Consider the following 18,441-nt stretch of genomic DNA (forward strand, 5'->3'; position numbering starts at 1 on the left):
TTTATAACAATTTAAGTTTTAATTCAGATTTTAACATCCAACTTTATGACACAACTTTGTTTCTTTAAACTGTTGAAAACAGTGCAGCTATATTTATGCTTATATACACTTGTCCGAGTTTTTTTTTTTTTTTTCAAGTTTGAAGCAACCTTTTCATTTCTGAGCTGAGTAAACATTTTAAAGTTCTTCATATTTTTGAATATTTTTCAAGATTTTTCTACATTAGTTTTTTCTGACTTTTTCAGGTTTTTTTCAAATTTTTCAGCTTTTTCAACCGGAATAAATTATTCAACCTTTTTGAGCTTTTACTACCTTTTTCCTGTTTTTTCAACTGTTTTCAAGTGTTTCAATTTTTTTCAACTTTGAGTTTTTTTTCAGGCTTTTGTAATGTCAACCTTTTTAAACTATTCCAACTTGTATTTTTTTTTTTTTTTTACCTTTCTCACCTTTTTCAGCCATTTTCCACTTTAATCACCTTTTTGGAACTTTTCACAGGTTTTTTCAACCTTTTCATTGTTTTCAACTTTGTTTCAGGTTTTTTCAACTTTTCCTCTTGAACTTCATCTGCAATACAGTTTAGCATTTTCAGCTCAGCATTCACACTTGCAGTTTCTTCAGGAACTGCAATTTTTTTCTAGTTGTGTGAATGCCTGAGGCATTCACACGTTTATTTTCCTGTTTCTTTATTGTGTGAATGCTGAAGGCATTCACACTATTACATTCCTCTTCTGACTTCTTCCGCCGTTTTTTGGCACGCTTCTCCTCCTACAAATTTTGTCCGATTTGAACCATTCATATATCAAATTGTGCTGCTTTTTAAGGACATTCCGGCTATGTTCTACCTTTTTAATATCTTTTAAACTTTTTGAAATATTTCAACTTTTGTGCAACTTTTTTCCCCATGTTAACGGATGGAGATTTTTTCAAACTTTGGAACCTTATAACTTCTTCAAATCTTAACCGATTTTAACCATTCAACTTTTAAAATATTCAACTTTTTAAACCATTTCTTCAGTCTTTTCAACTTTGTTCAACTTTTTGACATATTTCAACTTTTTATAATTAATTTTAACATTGAAGTGGATGGGAAAACCCTTCAACTGACCTTTGAACTCCTTCAACTTTGACCCCTTACAACTTTGTCATACTTTGACGTAGACAAGTCATTTTACTTGCAAAATGTAGGCATTTTTGTCCTCTATTCAGGTATGTTATATCATGTCCAGATCTTTTACCAAATTTAAACTGTGAACCTTCAAGTACGGAGAGAATTTCAGCCGTATTTGGAGTTTACAATGGGTGTGTATTGGAGAAGCTGGAGTGGCAGAGTGGCAGTTAGAGTGGGGGAAGCTCTCGATTTTAACCAAAAAAAAAAATCTTTTCTCGTCCGTACGGCCACATTTCTGGCTCAATCTGCACAATAACCCCTCAAAACGTAGGCATTTTTGTTGTGACCCGTACAATTGAGTCACTTTGTCTCTATCTGAAATGGTTCTCTCTCCAGATGCATTTGTTAGAGGAGAGTGCAGAATTTTCTTCCATCCGCTCCAATGCATTTTGGAGACAGATTTTCTCGCTCAAATCCAAAACTTCACTCATGTTCGCACCCTCGCTGTGGCTGAATGGATGATCCTACAGACATGATTCCTGCACCATTAAATTCATGAAAGACTTCTGAATCTGATTGTGTGAAAATCTTTTTCAATTTCACCTCTGGGTTCTCGAGGAATGACATTCTCTCAACCATGCGCACTCCATAAGAACTGCTGGTTCACTGTCATGGCTGCTGTGCAGCTGGTCTCCATAGCAACAAACACACCTGTTGTGCTGCTGCTGCTTGATTAGTCTGGATTTTTCCATTAAGACTGGAGCTCTATTGATCCTCTGTTACTCTGACACTGACTCCACTGCTGTTTACTGCTCTGTTCCACTTTTTCAACTTTAAAGGTATTTTGAAATTTTTCAGCTTTTATGACTTTTTTTTTAAGTTTTTCAAACTTTTTCAAGTTTTTTCACCTTTTTTCAACTTTTTCAAACTTTTTTAACTTTTTTCTGCTTTTTTAACCTTTTTTCAACTTTTTCAAACTTTTTTAACTTTTTTCCGCTTTTTTAACCTTTTTCAAGTTTTTGCAGCGTTTTCATACATTTTCAAACTTTTTCTACTTTATTTCAGGGTTTTTCAACTTTGCTGATTGAGCTTTTTCTGCATTACAGTTTAACATTTTCAGCTCAGCATTCACTCTTGCAGTTTCTTCAGGAACTGCAAATTTTTTCTAGTTATTATTATTCTGACTTCTTCCGCCGTTTTTTGACACGCTTCTACTCCTTCAAATCTTGTCCGATTTGAACCATTCATATATCAAATTGTGCAGCTTTTTAAGGACATTCTGGCAGTGTTCTAACTTTTTCATATCTTTTAAACTTTTTGAAATATTTCAACTTTTGTGCAACTTTTTGCCCCATGTTAACGGATGGAGATTTTTTCAAACTTTGGAACCTTATAACTTCTTCAAATCTTAACCGATTTTAACCATTCAACTTTTAAAATATTCAACTTTTTAAACCCTTTCTTCAACCTTTTTAAACTTTTTCAACTTTGTTTAACTTTTTGAAATATTTCAACTTTTTAAAATTATTTTTAACATTGAAGTCAATGGGAAAACCCTGCAACTGACCTTTCAACTCCTTCAACTTTGACCCCTTACAACTTTGTCATACTTTGACGTAGACACGTCATTTTACTTGCAAAATGTAGGCAATTTTGTCCTCTATTCAGGTATGTTATATCATGTCCATATCTTTTACCAAATTTAAACTGTGAGCCTTCAAGTATGGAGAGCATTTCAGCCGTTTTTGGAGTTTACAATGGGTGTGTATTGGAAAAGCTAGAGTGGGAGAAAGGAATTTAGAGTGCGGGAGGCTCTGAATTTAAACCAAAAAAATAATTCTTTTCTCGTCCCCCTGGCCACATTTCTGGCTCAATCTACACAATTACCTCTCTAAACGTAGCCATTTTTCTTGTGACCCGTACAATTGAGTCATTTTGTCTCTATCTCAAACGGTTCTCTCTCCAGCTGCATTTCTGTGAGGAGAGCGCAGGATTTTCTCCCATCCGCTCCAATGTTTTTTGGAGAGAGATTTTCTCACTCAAATCCAAAACTTCACTCATGTTCGCACCATCGCGGTGGCTGAATGGATGATCCTACAGACATGATTCCTGCACCATTACATTCATGAAAGACTTCTGAATCTGATTGTGAACAAATCTTTTTCAATTTCACCTCTGGGTCCTCGAGGAATGACATTTTCTCAACCATGCGCACTCCATAAGAACTGCTGGTTCACTGTCATGGCTGCTGTGCAGCTGGTCTCCATAGCAACAGACACACCTGTTGTGCTGACTGCTGCTTGATGAGTCTGGACTTTTCCATTCAGACTGGAGCTCTATTGATCCTCTGTTACTCTGACACTGACTCTGCTGTTTCTTCAACTTTCTTAAAGTTTTTCCAACTTTTTGCAGCGTTTTCAAACTTTTTCAACCTTTTTCAACTTTTTGCAGCATTTTTCAACTTTTTCAACGATTTTCAAGTTTTTGCAGCGTTTTTCAACTTTTTCAACGATTTTCAACTTTTTGCAGCGTTCTCAAACTTTTTCAACTTTTTTCAAGTTTTTGCAGCGTTTTTGAATTTTTTCAACGATTTTCAACTTTTTGTAGTGTTTTCAAACTTTTTCAACAATTTTCAACTTTTTGCAGTGTTTTCAAACTTTTTCAACTTTTTTCAAGTTTTTACAGCGTTTTTCAACTTTTTCAACGATTTTCAACTTTTTGCAGCGTTTTCAAGGTTTTTCAACTTTTTTCAAGTTTTTGCAGCGTTTTTGAACTTTTTCAACGATTTTCAACTTTTTGCAGCGTTTTCAAGGTTTTTCAACGTTTTTCAAGTTTTTGCAGCGTTTTTGAACTTTTTCAACGATTTTCAACTTTTTACAGTGTTTTCCAACTTTTTCAACCCTTTTCAACTTTGTGCAGTGTTTTTCAACTTTTTCAATGATTTTCAACTTTTTGCAACGTTTTCAACCTTTTTCAACTTTTTCAACGATTTTCAACTTTTTGCAGTGTTTTTGCAATCTTTTCCAGTGTTTTTCAACTTTTTGCAGCGTTTTCAACCTTTTTCAACTGTTTTCAACTTTTTGCAGTGTTTTCAACCTTTCTCAACTGTTTTCAACTTGTTGCAGCGTTCTCAACCGTTCTCAACTTTTTTCAACTTTTTACAGTGTTTTCCAACTTTTTCAAACTTTTTCAACTTTTTGCAGTGTTTTTAAACTTTTTTAAAACTTTTTTAACTTTTTGCAGTGTTTTAAAACTTTTTCAACCTTTTTCAACTTTTTACAGTGTTTTAAAACTTTTTCAACTTTCTGCAGTGTTTTCAACCTTTGTCAACATTTCTCAACTTTTTGCTGTGTTTTCAACCTTTTTACAACTTTTTGCAGTGTTTTTGAATTTTTTCAGCCTTTTTCAACTTTTTGCAGTGTTTTCAACCTTTCTCAACTGTTTTCAACTTGTTGCAGCGTTCTCAACCGTTCTCAACTTTTTTCAACTTTTTACAGTGTTTTCCAACTTTTTCAAACTTTTTCAACTTTTTGCAGTGTTTTTAAACTTTTTTAAAACTTTTTTAACTTTTTGCAGTGTTTTAAAACTTTTTCAACCTTTTTCAACTTTTTACAGTGTTTTAAAACTTTTTCAACTTTCTGCAGTGTTTTCAACCTTTGTCAACATTTCTCAACTTTTTGCAGTGTTTTCAACCTTTTTACAACTTTTTGCAGTGTTTTTGAATTTTTTCAGCCTTTTTCAACTTTTTGCAGCATTTTTCAACTTTTTCAACGATTTTCAACTTTTTGCAGTGTTTTCAAACTTTTTCAGGTTTATTCAACTTTTTGCAGTGTTTTCAACCTTTTTCAATGTTTTTCAACTTTTTGCAGCATTTTCAAACTTTTTCAACTTTTTTCAAGTTTTTGCAGCGCTTTTCAACTTTTTCAACGATTTTCAACTTTTTGCAGTGTTTTCAAACTTTTCCAACTTTTTTCAAGTTTTTGCAGCGTTTTCAACCTTTTTCAACTTTTTGCAGCGTTTTCAACCTTTTTCAACTGTTTTCAACTTTTTGCAGCGTTTTCAACCTTTCTCAACTTTTTTCAACTTTTTACAGTGTTTTCAACCTTTTTCAACCTTTTTCAACTTTTTGCAGTGTTTTCAACTGTTTTTAAAAGTTTTTCAACTTTTTGCAATGTTTCAAAACTTTTTAAACCTTTTTCAAGTTTTTGCAGCATTTCTCAAACTTTTTCAACTTTTTGCAGTGTTTTAAATCTTTTTCAACTGTTTTTAACTTTTTTCAACCTTTTTCAACTTTTTGTAGTGTTTTCAACCTTTTTCAACTTTTTGCAGCGTTTTCACCTTTTTCAAGGTTTTTCAACTTTTTGCAGTGTTTTCAAAGGTTTTCAACCTTTATCAACCTTTTTCAACGCTTTGCAGTGTTTTCAAGCTTTGTCAAAATTTGTCAACTTCCTTTTCAACCTTTCTTCTTGAACTTCTTCTGCATTACAGTTTAGCATTTTCAGCTCAGCATTCACACTTGCAGTTTCTTCAGGAACTGCAAATTTTTCTAGTTAATATTGTGTGAATGCTGAAGGCATTCACACGATTACATTCCTCTTCTGACTTCTTCCGCCGTTTTTTGGCACGCTTCTCCTCCTACAAATTTTGTCCGATTTGAACCATTCAGATATCAAAATGTGCAGCTTTTTAAGGACATTCCTGCTATGTTCTAGCTTTTTAATATCTTTTAAACTTTTTGAAATATTTCAACTTTTTAAAATTATTTTTAACATTGAAGTGGATGGAAAACCCCTTCAACTGACCTTTCAACTCCTTCAACTTTGAACCCTTAAAACTTTGTCATACTTTCCCATAGAAAAGTCATTTAACTTTTAAAACATAGGCATTTTTGTCCTCTATTCACGTATGTAACATCATTTCCAGATCTTCTACCAAATTTAAACTGTGGGCCTTCAAGTACAGAGAGAATTTCAGTCACTTTTGGAGTTTACAATGGGTGTGTATTGGAAAAGCTAGAGTGGGAGAGTGGCAGTTAGAGTGCGGGAGGCTCTGAATTTTAACCAAAAAAAAATAATATTTTCTCGTCCTCCTGGCCACATTTCTGGCTCAATCTGCACAATAACCCCTCAAAACGTAGGAATTTTTCTTGTGACCCGTAAAATTGAGTCACTTTGTCTTGTAATGGAAATTTCTCATGTATGCATGCTTTTTCTCACTTGTAGTGCTCACAGAGGTATTTTTTATAAACAACCGTAGCTCCCACACTCCGATGTGTGGGGAACCGCGACTGCTTTGTCTAGAATTTACTTTTCCTGATAATCTTAGCGTAGCAGCTGCGGGCACTCGTGGGAGTCTTCCTGTATCCAGCCTGCGGCTGGGTGCAGTCAAGGCCCCTGGGAGTGAACGCAGCAGATAGTTATTAGAGGCTTGCACGCCCCTGCGAGGGCAGAACTCACTCTGTTACTCTGTTGACAGTGTGACTTCTCCTGCTGTACAGCTTAATAAAAAGACCAAAACGAACTCGCCGGCTGATGAATTTTATTAAATAAAATTGCCATAACAGTTGGCGTCACGAACAGGATCCTACGAGTGGAATCCGGCGGGGGACGGGGACCCGGTGATCGGCCATCCTGCGGACAAATTGCTGCAGCCCTACCGCCATTGACGGACTCTACGGGGACTGGGTTCGCACCTGCCGACCGGACCACCGCTAGGATCCACGAACTGGTTTTCCCCCCTTTGAGGGAAAACTCCTACAAGCACCCGGTGAGTTCTTTTCATATTGGATTGGTTGGAGGGCGAGTGACTGATGTAGTGCCGGTCACTATAATAACAGCATAAAACTTCAATCCTCCCAGAGTGTTAGTGTTTGGAGTGGGAGAGAGATTGGAGAGGGTTTTTTAGCACTTTTGCACCCTCGGGTCTGGGCTGGGACCGTAGAGGCGAAAAGGCCGTTGGAGACGTCCAATTGAAAATGGGTAACAGATCTGTTAAAGAGAAGAGTCCTCCAGACACCCCAATATGTAACGACATGTCGAAAAAATATGGGTCTGAGTGTGTGGTCTGTGTGAGAGAATGGAGTGAAAGGTTTGGTTTCCCCGAGGGGGGCAGTTTGATTGTGAATCAGATAAAGAAGGTCGAAAGAGACATTCAGGCGGAATGGGATAAAATGATGACTTCGAAGGGGAAGTTGAAGCCTGAACATGTGCAGCGACTGGAGATGCACAAGAAGTGTATTACAATTTGGAAAACGGAAGCAGAAAACAGAGAGAAGAAAGCGACTATGCGCAAACTGGGGGGGGCATTGGATATGAGTGGAGATGTGGGAAACAGAAAAGATAATGCGTTGAAATCGGTACCGCCAACATATGATGTTTCACTTTCCTCGCCTTATGCTCCCGCTGTACAGGCATTGGCTGCCATGAAGGTGGACCCCGACCTGGACTCGCACCCCCCTCGACGCCGTCATCCTCAAGACCAGCCACCACCACTGCTAGATGGAGCTATGGGAGGAGGAGCTGCCCCGGATTCAACTACGACTCCGAGTCCCACCAGGTCTCCTATCGGCACCCGCAGCCGGCGCCAGCAGCGTTCTACATCTCCATCTCCACACGCGGTTTCATCCACTGTGACCGCTCCGATGGTGGAGGTTGCTGGTGCTGACGGTCCAATTCTGGTGTACCACCCATGGTCTCCAGAGGAAGTTCAGCTGCACGGAAAGCAACTCCCTGATCCGGTTGACAATGGACAGAAATTCGGGCTTGAATTTGCAGCGTTCTGCCAAGAATACAGACCTACCGGAGCGGAGATAAGAAAAATTCTTGCCCTGAAGCTGAAGCCCTGTGACCTGGCCAAGATACGGGACAGTATACCCGGGGATGAAGCCCGTCTGAAAGATCCGGACTGGGCCCATGTGGTCAATGCGGGTTTCCGTAATGCCATCACAGTACTTACCGCATCGATAAATACGGCGTTTCCCCACCGCACCAATCTCGCTGCACTGCGTACTCTGAAACAGGGGCCTCAGGAGCTGGTTGAGGATTTTCTGCACAGAGCTGAAGAGGTCTTCAATCGCCATTCTGGACTACAGCGTCCTCCTAGGCTGGGAGATGATGCTGAACCCTGGGAGAAGCTCTTGTGTGCCACTATTGTGGACGGACTGTTACCCGAGATGGGGGCCCTCGTACGACAGCTGTATGTGGGCATGAGACACGAAGTCCGCCTCGCAACCCTGAGACGGCATTGCTGCCACGCTCAGGACATCATCAGAGATAAGGTGAACAAGCAGGCCGGGAGACGGGATGCTGATCTTCATAAGGCTGCCTTGACCATGTACTCGGGACCCCCACCAGCGGGGGGTCGGGGTAAAGGACGAGGAGGTCGCAGGAGCGGGGGACGTGGTACATGCCAGCGCAAGCAATATCGTCAATCGGTCGACAGGGATTGCTGTTTTCTATGTGGGCAACGTGGACACTGGGCAAAAAAATGCCCCCAGGCCCGGGAGGAACGCGAGAGTGGCAAGGAAGCTCCACACGCGGACTGACGGTGCGAGTGGGGGGAGGCGATCCCAGGGACGGAGGATTACACCGCTGATATTTCAGCTGCAGCGGTACAGGGAAGTGAGACACCACACACACACACACAGTAGATAGCGAGACGCCACACACACACACAGTAGATGCTGAGACGACACACACACACACGGTCAATGTGGATGAGATGCACACACCCATCTTCCTATCACAAGAGCAATACAAGAAGTTTCCCATTTACATCCTGGTGGTTAATGGCCAAAATGTACATTTTATGGTGGACACGGGTGCCACCCATTCTGTTATTCAGGATGGTGTCCTCACTCCCGCCCCAGGACTGAGTGGGGATTCCATCCTGTCCATATCGGCATCTGGACATCAGCAGAGGGAGCGGTTTACGGTTCCATTAACCTGTTCACCCTCTACAGGATCGCAGTTCACTCATAAATTTCTCCTCTCTAAATTATGCCCGATCAATTTGCTGGGCAGGGATCTGATGTGTCAACTCAGGCTCACGGTTGTGTCAGGACCTGAGGGGTTGTCTATTTCGGGACCCCCCACTGGCCCTGAGGAGGACAACATGAGCACACTCACAATGGTCAAATATTGCCCTTTGACCCCAAACTATGTGTATCAATGGAAGATTGGTCAACAACCGACAAGTTTGCATTGGCTGGAATTATGTCGGGCTAGAGTGGCGCCCTCCTCAGTTTTCATGGAGGCGGCAGATTTGCACTGCACGTCTTATTTCTGTCGTGAAGGTCCAGATGACGAGTATGAGGAGCAGTTCTTTAAGCAAACACATGATAGACTCATCCTTCAGTGCTTGGTGTGGGACAAATCTTTCTGTGCTCTCTCGGTCCAACTCACACCGACTCAGAGTCCCTTATTTCGAGGGTGGGGAGGTTCCTCACCTCACATTTCGCTGGCTCGACCGTCGAACCGGGCTTGGAAACACTTAGGGGCATTTATGCTGAAGGCTTCCAGAGCTAAAGATTGGGAGCCCACTTCTGACCCACATGTTTTATACTCCTCATCAGCTCGCGTGTATTGTCAAGCACTCCCTAGTGCTGTTCACTGTCAGCGTACTGTGCGGCTGGAGTGCCAGTATGATTCACTTCTCTCTCTCTCTCCTTGTGCCTCTCCCTCCACAGCAGCAGCCCTTGACTCGCTGCCAAAGCAGCTGTGGGCTGAAAACAAATATGACGTCGGACTGATAAGGGGGTGTGAGCCTGTCGTCATTGTTACGGCCGGCTCAAAGCCGCAACAAAACGAGGGAGACAGAGACTGGGGACTGTGCGTAAAAGGAAGATTTAATGAAATAACGTAAACAAAAGATCCATTAACATAACCAAAAAGGTGAATGGTGGATGCCATCAGGAAGGCCGAGGCCCACAGCCGATGAGCAGGAGCAGGACGCCGCAGGAGGAGGCCATCAGGAGGTCAGGAGCCCGCAGCCGACAAGCAGGAATGGAACCCCGCAGGAGAACGTCATCGGGTGGAGCCAACGGAGGAGCCAGGCAGCGACGACGACCCACAGACAACGACCACCAGACAATGACCACCCCGAGCGCATGCACGGTCTGGCTTTTATACTGCTCCATGGAGCAATCACCGTAATCTGGAGCACCTGTGCAGAGGGGAGAGGCCGGAGCAGCAGCAGAGCACAACAGACCACTCCCTGTGACCTCCCAACGACCCTGGGTCGTAACACCCCCCCCCTACAAAAAAGGGACCCGAGTAGGGGCCCTAACTAACCCAGTCCCAAGAACCTATAAAAAAAAACCAGTGGGAAAAAAACATACTAAACAGTTCTTGGGTTGAGTAGTAGGACTTACGAGTGTTCATCAACCCACCTTGTCACGTAGAGGGGACCTAGACAATGCGTCAGCGACATTGTCACGGCCTTTTATGTGTCTGATCTCCAACGTGTAGGATTGGAGGAAAAGGCCCATCACATCAGCCGCCGGTTTGGCGACTGCAGGTTGCCGAGGAAGGTGAGCAGGTCAAGGTCCGCGGACACGACCACCGGACCACCACCAGAACCTCTGCCTAATTGGTGGTGAATCACCGACATCACTGTCGTATTTAGTCAAGGTGTTACATGATGAAACAACACCAAACAGACACAGGAAATCCTCAATCCAACCAACAACCTGAGCGCATTTACACAGACACACATAAGCCAAAGCCATGTCCAACTGCCGCAATAACCCACTGTTCCTCAATCGTCCAGACACCACCGCTTCATCCGACTCAGGCGGATCTCCGGCCCCCAGCTCTGCCACCACTGGAGCCGAAGCCACACACTGAGGATGAGCATCTGACGGGCTTTCCCCCCATTGCAGTCCGGTGTCTGGAGAGAAGAACGGTTTCAGCAAGTCGACAGAACAAAGCCGAGTTTTAGCTCCACGCTCCAGAGTAGAGCTCAAACAATCCAGATCAGAGCACTTTTCCACCACCGTCAGCAGGAAGCTAGCACCTGACCTAGACAGTGGCAAAGGGCCAACACAGTCGATCAGCAGATGCTCAAAAGGCTGACTAATAGGTGGAATCGGACTGAGAGGCACAGGCTTGAGAATCTGGTTTGGTTTACTCGTCATCTGGCATGTATGGCAGGACTTGCAGTATGCAGAGACATCCTTTTTCAGGCGAGGCCAAAAGAAATACCTCAAAACTCTGTCATATGTTTTCCTGATGCCAAGATGGCCACACTGGTCATGAGAAATCTGCAAGACAATCTGACGAAATTGCACTGGCACAACAACTTGGTAAACAGGTCCTCCAACAAAACCTTCAAACTGAGGTGTCCATTTTCTCATAAGCACGCCCTCGTGCAAAAGGTAACAATGAGAACGGCTTCTAACCTCAGAAGGAGAGCCAACCTGATCCAAGAGCTCCTTCAAGGTACCATCCGCCTCCTGCTCCTTCACAAGCTCACTGCGAGAAATGGACCACGGAGCAACAGGCAGTGCAAAATCATGAGCAGAATCATCTCCGACCGTGTTGACATTCTTCTTTGACCGAGTAACCACACAAGCCCCAAGGATTTCAGGCATCTGAACTTCATCTTCATGAGTGCATTCGCCTGGTTCACTGATTACTTTGACTGGAGGGGGAATACCGGCCCACACCCTGCTACCGGCAATGTCATTCCCCAAAATCAGAGCTACTCCATCCACTGGTAATGCTGGACGAACACCAATGGAGACTTCACCCTGAAAGAAATCACAGTCAAGCATCACTTTATGTTGCGGAACCCTCAAAACACTCATGCCCATACCCACTATAGGCACACATGTGCCGAGAGAGGTTTTTTCAGAAAACGGTAACACAGAAGCTACAATGAAGGAATCAACCGAGCCAGTGTCACGCAAGATCTTCACACGCACACGCTCACGACTGCCCACAAGAGAGACAAAGCCCTCAGTAATGAACGGCATGTAAGATTTCAACTCTGGAGCAACCCCAGTAGTAGCCTCCGAAAAACCAGGACCAACAGGACCAACAGCCGATGCAGCACACATCACAGGCTTAGAAGGTGCAGCTTTCAAACGAGACTTCAGTGCCAAACAATCCTTCTTCCAGTGTCCACGCTTGTGACAATAGTTGCAGATCTGATCAGAGTCACGAACACGACCAGACGTAAACTCCGCTCCATCTGACCTTTTAAACTTGTCACGGTAGCCAAAATCGCACGTTTTGCCCAAGTGAATAAGATGGTAATCATCCGCGAGAGCAGCAGCCTCTGCCACAGACGTAGCTCCACGCTCACTGACATAAACGGCAATCTGCTCAGACACTGAATTCTTGAATTGCTCCAACAAAATAAGCTCACGCAGATCCTCCTTGGTTTTCACACCTGCTGAAGAGCACCAGCAATCAAAATTCGACACCAAGACGCGCATAAACTCCAAGTGTGACTTATCACCCCGTTTCGTACCACGAAAACGTTGTCTGTACGCCTCGGGAACCAGTTCGTAAGCTTTTAGAACCGCAGCTTTAACCGTCGAGTACCGGGCGCCGTCAACACCACTCAAAACAGAGCATGCCTGCTGCGCTTTCCCAACTAGCACACACTGCAACAAAAGCACACGAGTCGAATCCGACCAATTCCTGGCCTCCGCGACACGCTCGAATAGAGAAAAGAAACTCTCAGGGTCCTCCTCATTAAACCGTGGAACCAGCCGCAGATCACTCAGATCATCTGATTGACTTCCACGCAGTCCCTGTGGACGCATGTCACCCTCCAATCTGCCGTCACGGATTAGCTCCATTCTTTGCCTCTCATTTTCAAGCCTCAGTTTTTCAATTTCCAAACGACCTCTTTGCTCGTCAGCTTGTGACCGTAACAGCAACAACTCCTTCTGCTGTTCAAAAGTTAACATGGCACCCGCTGATGCCCCAGGTGGATCCACGATTTGCTCCTCCTTCAACACGCCTTTCTCCATCAGAGCAGCTCTCAAAATTCCTCTAACCTGATCCACACCTTTTCTCAAATCCCCAACATCCACCTGATAATGCCTCCCAATGGCAGAAATCTGCTTTTTATCACAAAACTCCAATTTACCAATGCTTGGCGACGCAACAAAAGTTTCCACAACGTCATCCATGGCCCAACAAACCAACCTGGAGACCACAAAGCTCAAGTGATAACGACCTGATGTACAGCCAAAACAAACAAAGCCGAGGATATCCGCTATCTAACCAACAAAACCAAAAAAAAACCTAGGCTAACTCCTCCCTAGTCTTCTGGAGACGTGGCGGTGGGAATTACGTGTTGCTCGCAGCGGCGAAAACGCCCTGCACACACCCCGAGCCGATGTAAGGGGAAAGGGAATGGGATGCTACAACCCGCAGCTTGTCTCCGTCCCTAAAACCACCCACTGCGCACGCTCTCCTTGTGAGAACGGAGCCTTAAGCCTACAAGGATAATCCTCGTCTTTTACAACCAAAAACAAAAGCTATACATCAGAAGTAACACACTTACCATAATGTCTCCCAAACAGACTAGACCAAAAACCACGGATGACTTCACAGCGCCGCCAAACCCGGAAGCAAAACGCATTCCCAGCCGTGTCTCCCCAAGAGCGCAAACAAATCCCAAATAAGGGCAATGACGTCACGGGGGACTCCCCGACTGCCAGACACGCAGACAATCCTGACCAGAGACCAAAAAACAAAACAAAGGATTGCTCCACGGACGCGCTCAAACTTCAAATCAATACAAACAACAAACCAAGCCGAAACACAACCAAAACAAAATGCGGATGAAAACTCCCACGTCTGCCACATGTGAGCAAACACACCGCCGCTTGATTGGACGAGCCCCCACGTTTGTTACGGCCGGCTCAAAGCCGCAACAAAACGAGGGAGACAGAGACTGGGGACTGTGCGTAAAAGGAAGATTTAATGAAATAACGTAAACAAAAGATCCATTAACATAACCAAAAAGGTGAATGGTGGATGCCATCAGGAAGGCCGAGGCCCACAGCCGATGAGCAGGAGCAGGACGCCGCAGGAGGAGGCCATCAGGAGGTCAGGAGCCCGCAGCCGACAAGCAGGAATGGAACCCCGCAGGAGAACGTCATCGGGTGGAGCCAACGGAGGAGCCAGGCAGCGACGACGACCCACAGACAACGACCACCAGACAATGACCACCCCGAGCGCATGCACGGTCTGGCTTTTATACTGCTCCATGGAGCAATCACCGTAATCTGGAGCACCTGTGCAGAGGGGAGAGGCCGGAGCAGCAGCAGAGCACAACAGACCACTCCCTGTGACCTCCCAACGACCCTGGGTCGTAACAGTCATCACACCCAAATCTTCTTTCCGGCCCTGTCAGAAGCAGTATCCGCTGAAACAGGAGGCCGTGGCAGGCATAACTCCTGTGTTTGATTCGTTGCTAAAAGCAGGGGTGATTGTGCCCTGCCCCTCCTCACCAGTGCGCACTCCGCTGTTTCCTGTGAAGAAAATTAGGGGCCCTGGTGAACCAGTGGAGTGGCGATTTGTTCAGGATCTGCAAGCTGTGAATAGGGCGGTGGTCCCCAGGTCTCCCACCGTTCCTAACCCACACACCATTTTATCTCAGATACCGTCCACAGCTACGTTTTTTTCTGTGATTGACCTGTCAAATGCATTTTTCTCTGTTCCAGTTCACCCGGATTCACAGTACTGGTTTGCATTTGAATTCGAAGGAAAACCGTACACCTTCACACGGCTGTGTCAAGGTTATTGTGAGTCTCCCACCATCTATAATGCGGCACTGCGTGATTCTCTCTCCTCCCTTGTGCTGTCCCCAGGTTCGGTCCTTCTGCAGTATGTGGATGATCTCCTGGTCTGTGCGCCTACGGAGGAGCAGTGTCAAACTGACACACTTGCATTGTTGCGTCATCTTTGTGAGCAGGGTCACAAGGTCAGCAGGAGGAAACTGCAGTATGTTCTCCCCACTGTCACCTTCTTGGGGCATGTGATCTCCTGCTCCGCTCGGAAGCTGTCAGACTCCCGCGTTTCTGCGATACGCAACATTCCAAAACCCGTCACTAAGAAACAAATGATGTCCTTCTTAGGCATGACTGGTTATTGTAGGAATTTTATTCCTAACTATTCATTTCTTGAGTCCCCTCTTACCAGGTGTATCTATGGGTCACACCTTGCGGCGCAAGAACCAGTCCCGTGGACCACGGAGGCCGAGGCTGCATTTGTGGCTTTGAAGGAGGCCCTCCTCTCTGCTCCGGCTCTGGCTCTGCCTGATCCAACCAAACCATTCACACAGATGGTGGATGAGAAGAATGGCTTCATGTCATCTGTTCTTTTACAGGCTCATGGGGACCTGCTTCGTCCGGTGGGGTACTACTCCTCGCGGCTAGATGCGGTGGCTGCGGGGCTCCCACACTGCCTGCGTGCTGTTGCGGCGGCGGAGAAGGCGGTTTTGGCATCCAGAGACATAGTGGGTTATTCTCAGCTCACTGTTATGGTACCACACTCTGTGTCGGTCATTCTACTTGAACAGCGTACCTCGCACCTTTCTGCGGCGCGTTGGCTCAGGTATACTACTGTTTTGCTGGACATGCCTAACATCACTGTTCAGCGGTGCACCAGGCTTAACGCGGCAACCCTCCTCCCCACCGAGGAAGATGGGGAGCCTCACCAATGTGATCAGGTCTTGTCACAGGTCTGCACCCCGCGGGTGGATCTTTCTGACTCTCCTTTGCCTAATTCTGATCTCATCTTGTATGTAGATGGCTCCTCCTCTCGCGATGTGACCGGAAGAAACCGGGTGGGTTTTGCTGTTTGCTCCGATCACGACACCCTGGTGTCCGGCTCCCTTCCGGCTCACTTCTCGGCTCAGACTGCGGAGCTAGTGGCCCTTACTGAGGCCTGTAAGCTCTCCAGGGGGAAAACTGTCACCATTTGCACGGACTCTCGCTACGCCTTTGGCGTGGTGCACGACTTTGGTGTCCTGTGGAAGCACAGGAATTTTCTGACGTCTGGTGGTAAACCGATCCTGAATGCATCTCAAGTTTCTGATCTGTTGGATGCTATTTTGTTACCCTCTGCTGTTGCTGTTGTGAAATGCTCTGCACACACAGGCTCTGCGGATTCAGTCTCCAGGGGGAACGCTGCTGCTGATGCAGCTGCCAGACGGGCGGCGAGTGCACCTCCGGCTCCTCAGCTGACTGTTGCTGACTCCGAGGCCCCCTCCGCTTCTCTTGCTGAGGTTCAATCGCTAGCTACGCCTGATGATCGCCGGCTTTGGTCCTCAAGCGGGTGCAGGTTCGCTGACGGGGTGTGGGTGTCTTCGGATGGACGTCCCTGTCTCCCTCGCCGCCTCTTCCCTCATTTTGCTAAGCTTGCTCATGGTGTTGATCATGTCTCCAAGGGGGGAATGGTACAACAGGTCACATCTTGGACCGCGGCCGGTCCCCGGTTCTCCGGCAGCGGACCGACAGGGTAGCTGCCACCGTAGTACACCGGGCCGGCCGGAGGCGCCACCGGCGGTCTCCCGACGCCCACCCGGGAGTACGTCACCCCGACCTGGGCGCCGCCGTGACCGGTGCTCTGGGAGTCCGAACCTGCACCTTTCTTGTACGGGAAACTGTAACTTGTACCAAGAATCAGGGTGACGAGCAAAATCCCTGAGCACAGGAAGCCAGCCATCGTGTCGTCTGCTCCTCCAGACGCGCCGCCGTCCACGTCGGTCAGAGGTGGTGGTTTGAGCCACCGGCACTGTAAGACATGTTTGGTGTGTGCAGCTCACAATGTCGGCCATGTCCGGCCTGTGGGGAGCGCTGCTCACCTGCCGTCTGAGTTCCCTTTTGACCACCTGATGATGGACTTTGTGGAACTGACTCCTGCAGAGGGTAAGAAATACTGCCTGGTGGTTGTTGACATGTTTTCCAAATGGGTGGAGGCTTTTCCCACCAAACATGCGGACAGCGGAGCGGTAGCCAAAGCACTCCTGACTGAAATCATTCCGAGGTGGGGCATTCCCACCAGAATCACGAGTGATAACGGAACCCATTTTGTAAATAAGGCGCTGACGGAGGTCAGCAACAGATTGGGGTTCCAGTTACGCACACACTGCTCTTATCATCCACAGTCTGGAGGAGCAGTGGAAAGAGAAAATGGCACTTTGAAGGCCAAGCTGGCTAAATGTTGTGAGGACACGGGCCTTTCGTGGCCTAAAGCTCTTCCTCTTGTGCTGATGGCCATGCGCATGCGTCCGAGAGCCAGAACAGGTCTCAGTCCATTTGAGACACTGTTCGCGCGCCCGCGTCAGACAGGCTTGGAGCCTCCGCGCTGGCAAACCTTGTCTACTGATATGTGTGACAGCAGCATGGTGTCTTATTGTGCCGATCTCTCCAAGACTCTGTTTCAGATCAGGCAGACCGTGAAGGAGGCTCTTCCGCGCCCGGCTGAAGGCCCTCTACACCGACTGAACCCAGGGGACTGGATCCTGGTGAAGGACTTCCGCAGGAAGCACTGGAAAGCCAGACGGTGGCTCGGTCCGTTCCAAGTCCTGCTGGTGACTCACACTGCCATGAAGGTAGCAGAGCGAGCTACCTGGATCCACGCGAGTCACTGTAAGCTCCTTACGGTGCCACCGCCGGCTCCGACAGCTGATCTCCCAGCCACAGGGCAGAATAATCCCTGAGGTCAGCTCCCGTGTGAGGTAGTCCACCCTCCACGAGGCAACGATGGAGATGTTCCTGGTCCTGATGATGCTGCTGCCAGTGCTGGCAGTGGCTCCGCACCGTGGGCACGTGGTGGAGGACCTCGCCGGGCCCCAGGACAACCTGTGGTGGAGAGCTGCCCGCGCGGTAGCTCGGGGACTGCATAATTCTAGTTGTATTGTGTGTGCTTTTATGCCTCATGCTACCCCTGCTAACACTCTGCTGATCCCACATCCCGTCTACCTCTCCGACTCTCTATACACCTTTATCCGCTACCGCAAAAATCAAACCCTGCTTACACTGCGATACCCGAATGCAACTGTTCCCCCGCTGACCCCTTTCCGAGAGCCCATGCATTTTTCTAATATTACTAATTTCACGTGTGCACACACAGGTACTATTTACGAGCTCAGGGGCCTACATTCTCCTTTTGGCCCACCTCCCTTGTGCGTGCGGCAACCTGCTCGGACCCGTTCCCATTTGGGTGACACTGTTGGCTGTGCGTTCACTCTCAATGTGTCCTGTTCTGTGGATCATCAGCCATGTCCTAATGCTACCTCTCCCCATGCGTCGACCTGGTGGAGTGGTTCACCGCTCTGGTCTATGATCTACTTGAACTACTCTG

At 46.4% G+C, this 18,441-nt stretch overlaps 1 protein-coding gene across 1 annotated transcript; it reads left to right on the forward strand.

Annotated features, from left to right (window-relative positions):
* The first annotated feature begins 16,949 nt into the window (after positions 1-16,949).
* On the forward strand, positions 16,950-17,797 carry LOC115400065 (protein NYNRIN-like). Its single transcript, XM_030107716.1, has one exon. The coding sequence runs from the start codon at positions 16,970-16,972 to the stop codon at positions 17,795-17,797; it is 828 nt and encodes a 275-aa protein (XP_029963576.1). The 5' UTR covers positions 16,950-16,969.
* Positions 17,798-18,441: the final 644 nt, after the last annotated feature.

The sequence above is a fragment of the Salarias fasciatus genome, chromosome 14 (genome assembly GCF_902148845.1).
Source record: "Salarias fasciatus chromosome 14, fSalaFa1.1, whole genome shotgun sequence".
In the NCBI taxonomy this organism is placed as follows: domain Eukaryota; kingdom Metazoa; phylum Chordata; class Actinopteri; order Blenniiformes; family Blenniidae; genus Salarias; species Salarias fasciatus.

Coding starts and splice junctions, on each gene's coding strand:
- LOC115400065 (XM_030107716.1), top strand. CDS start 16,970: ATGATGGACTTTGTGGAACTGACTCCTGCAGAGGGTAAGAAATACTGC.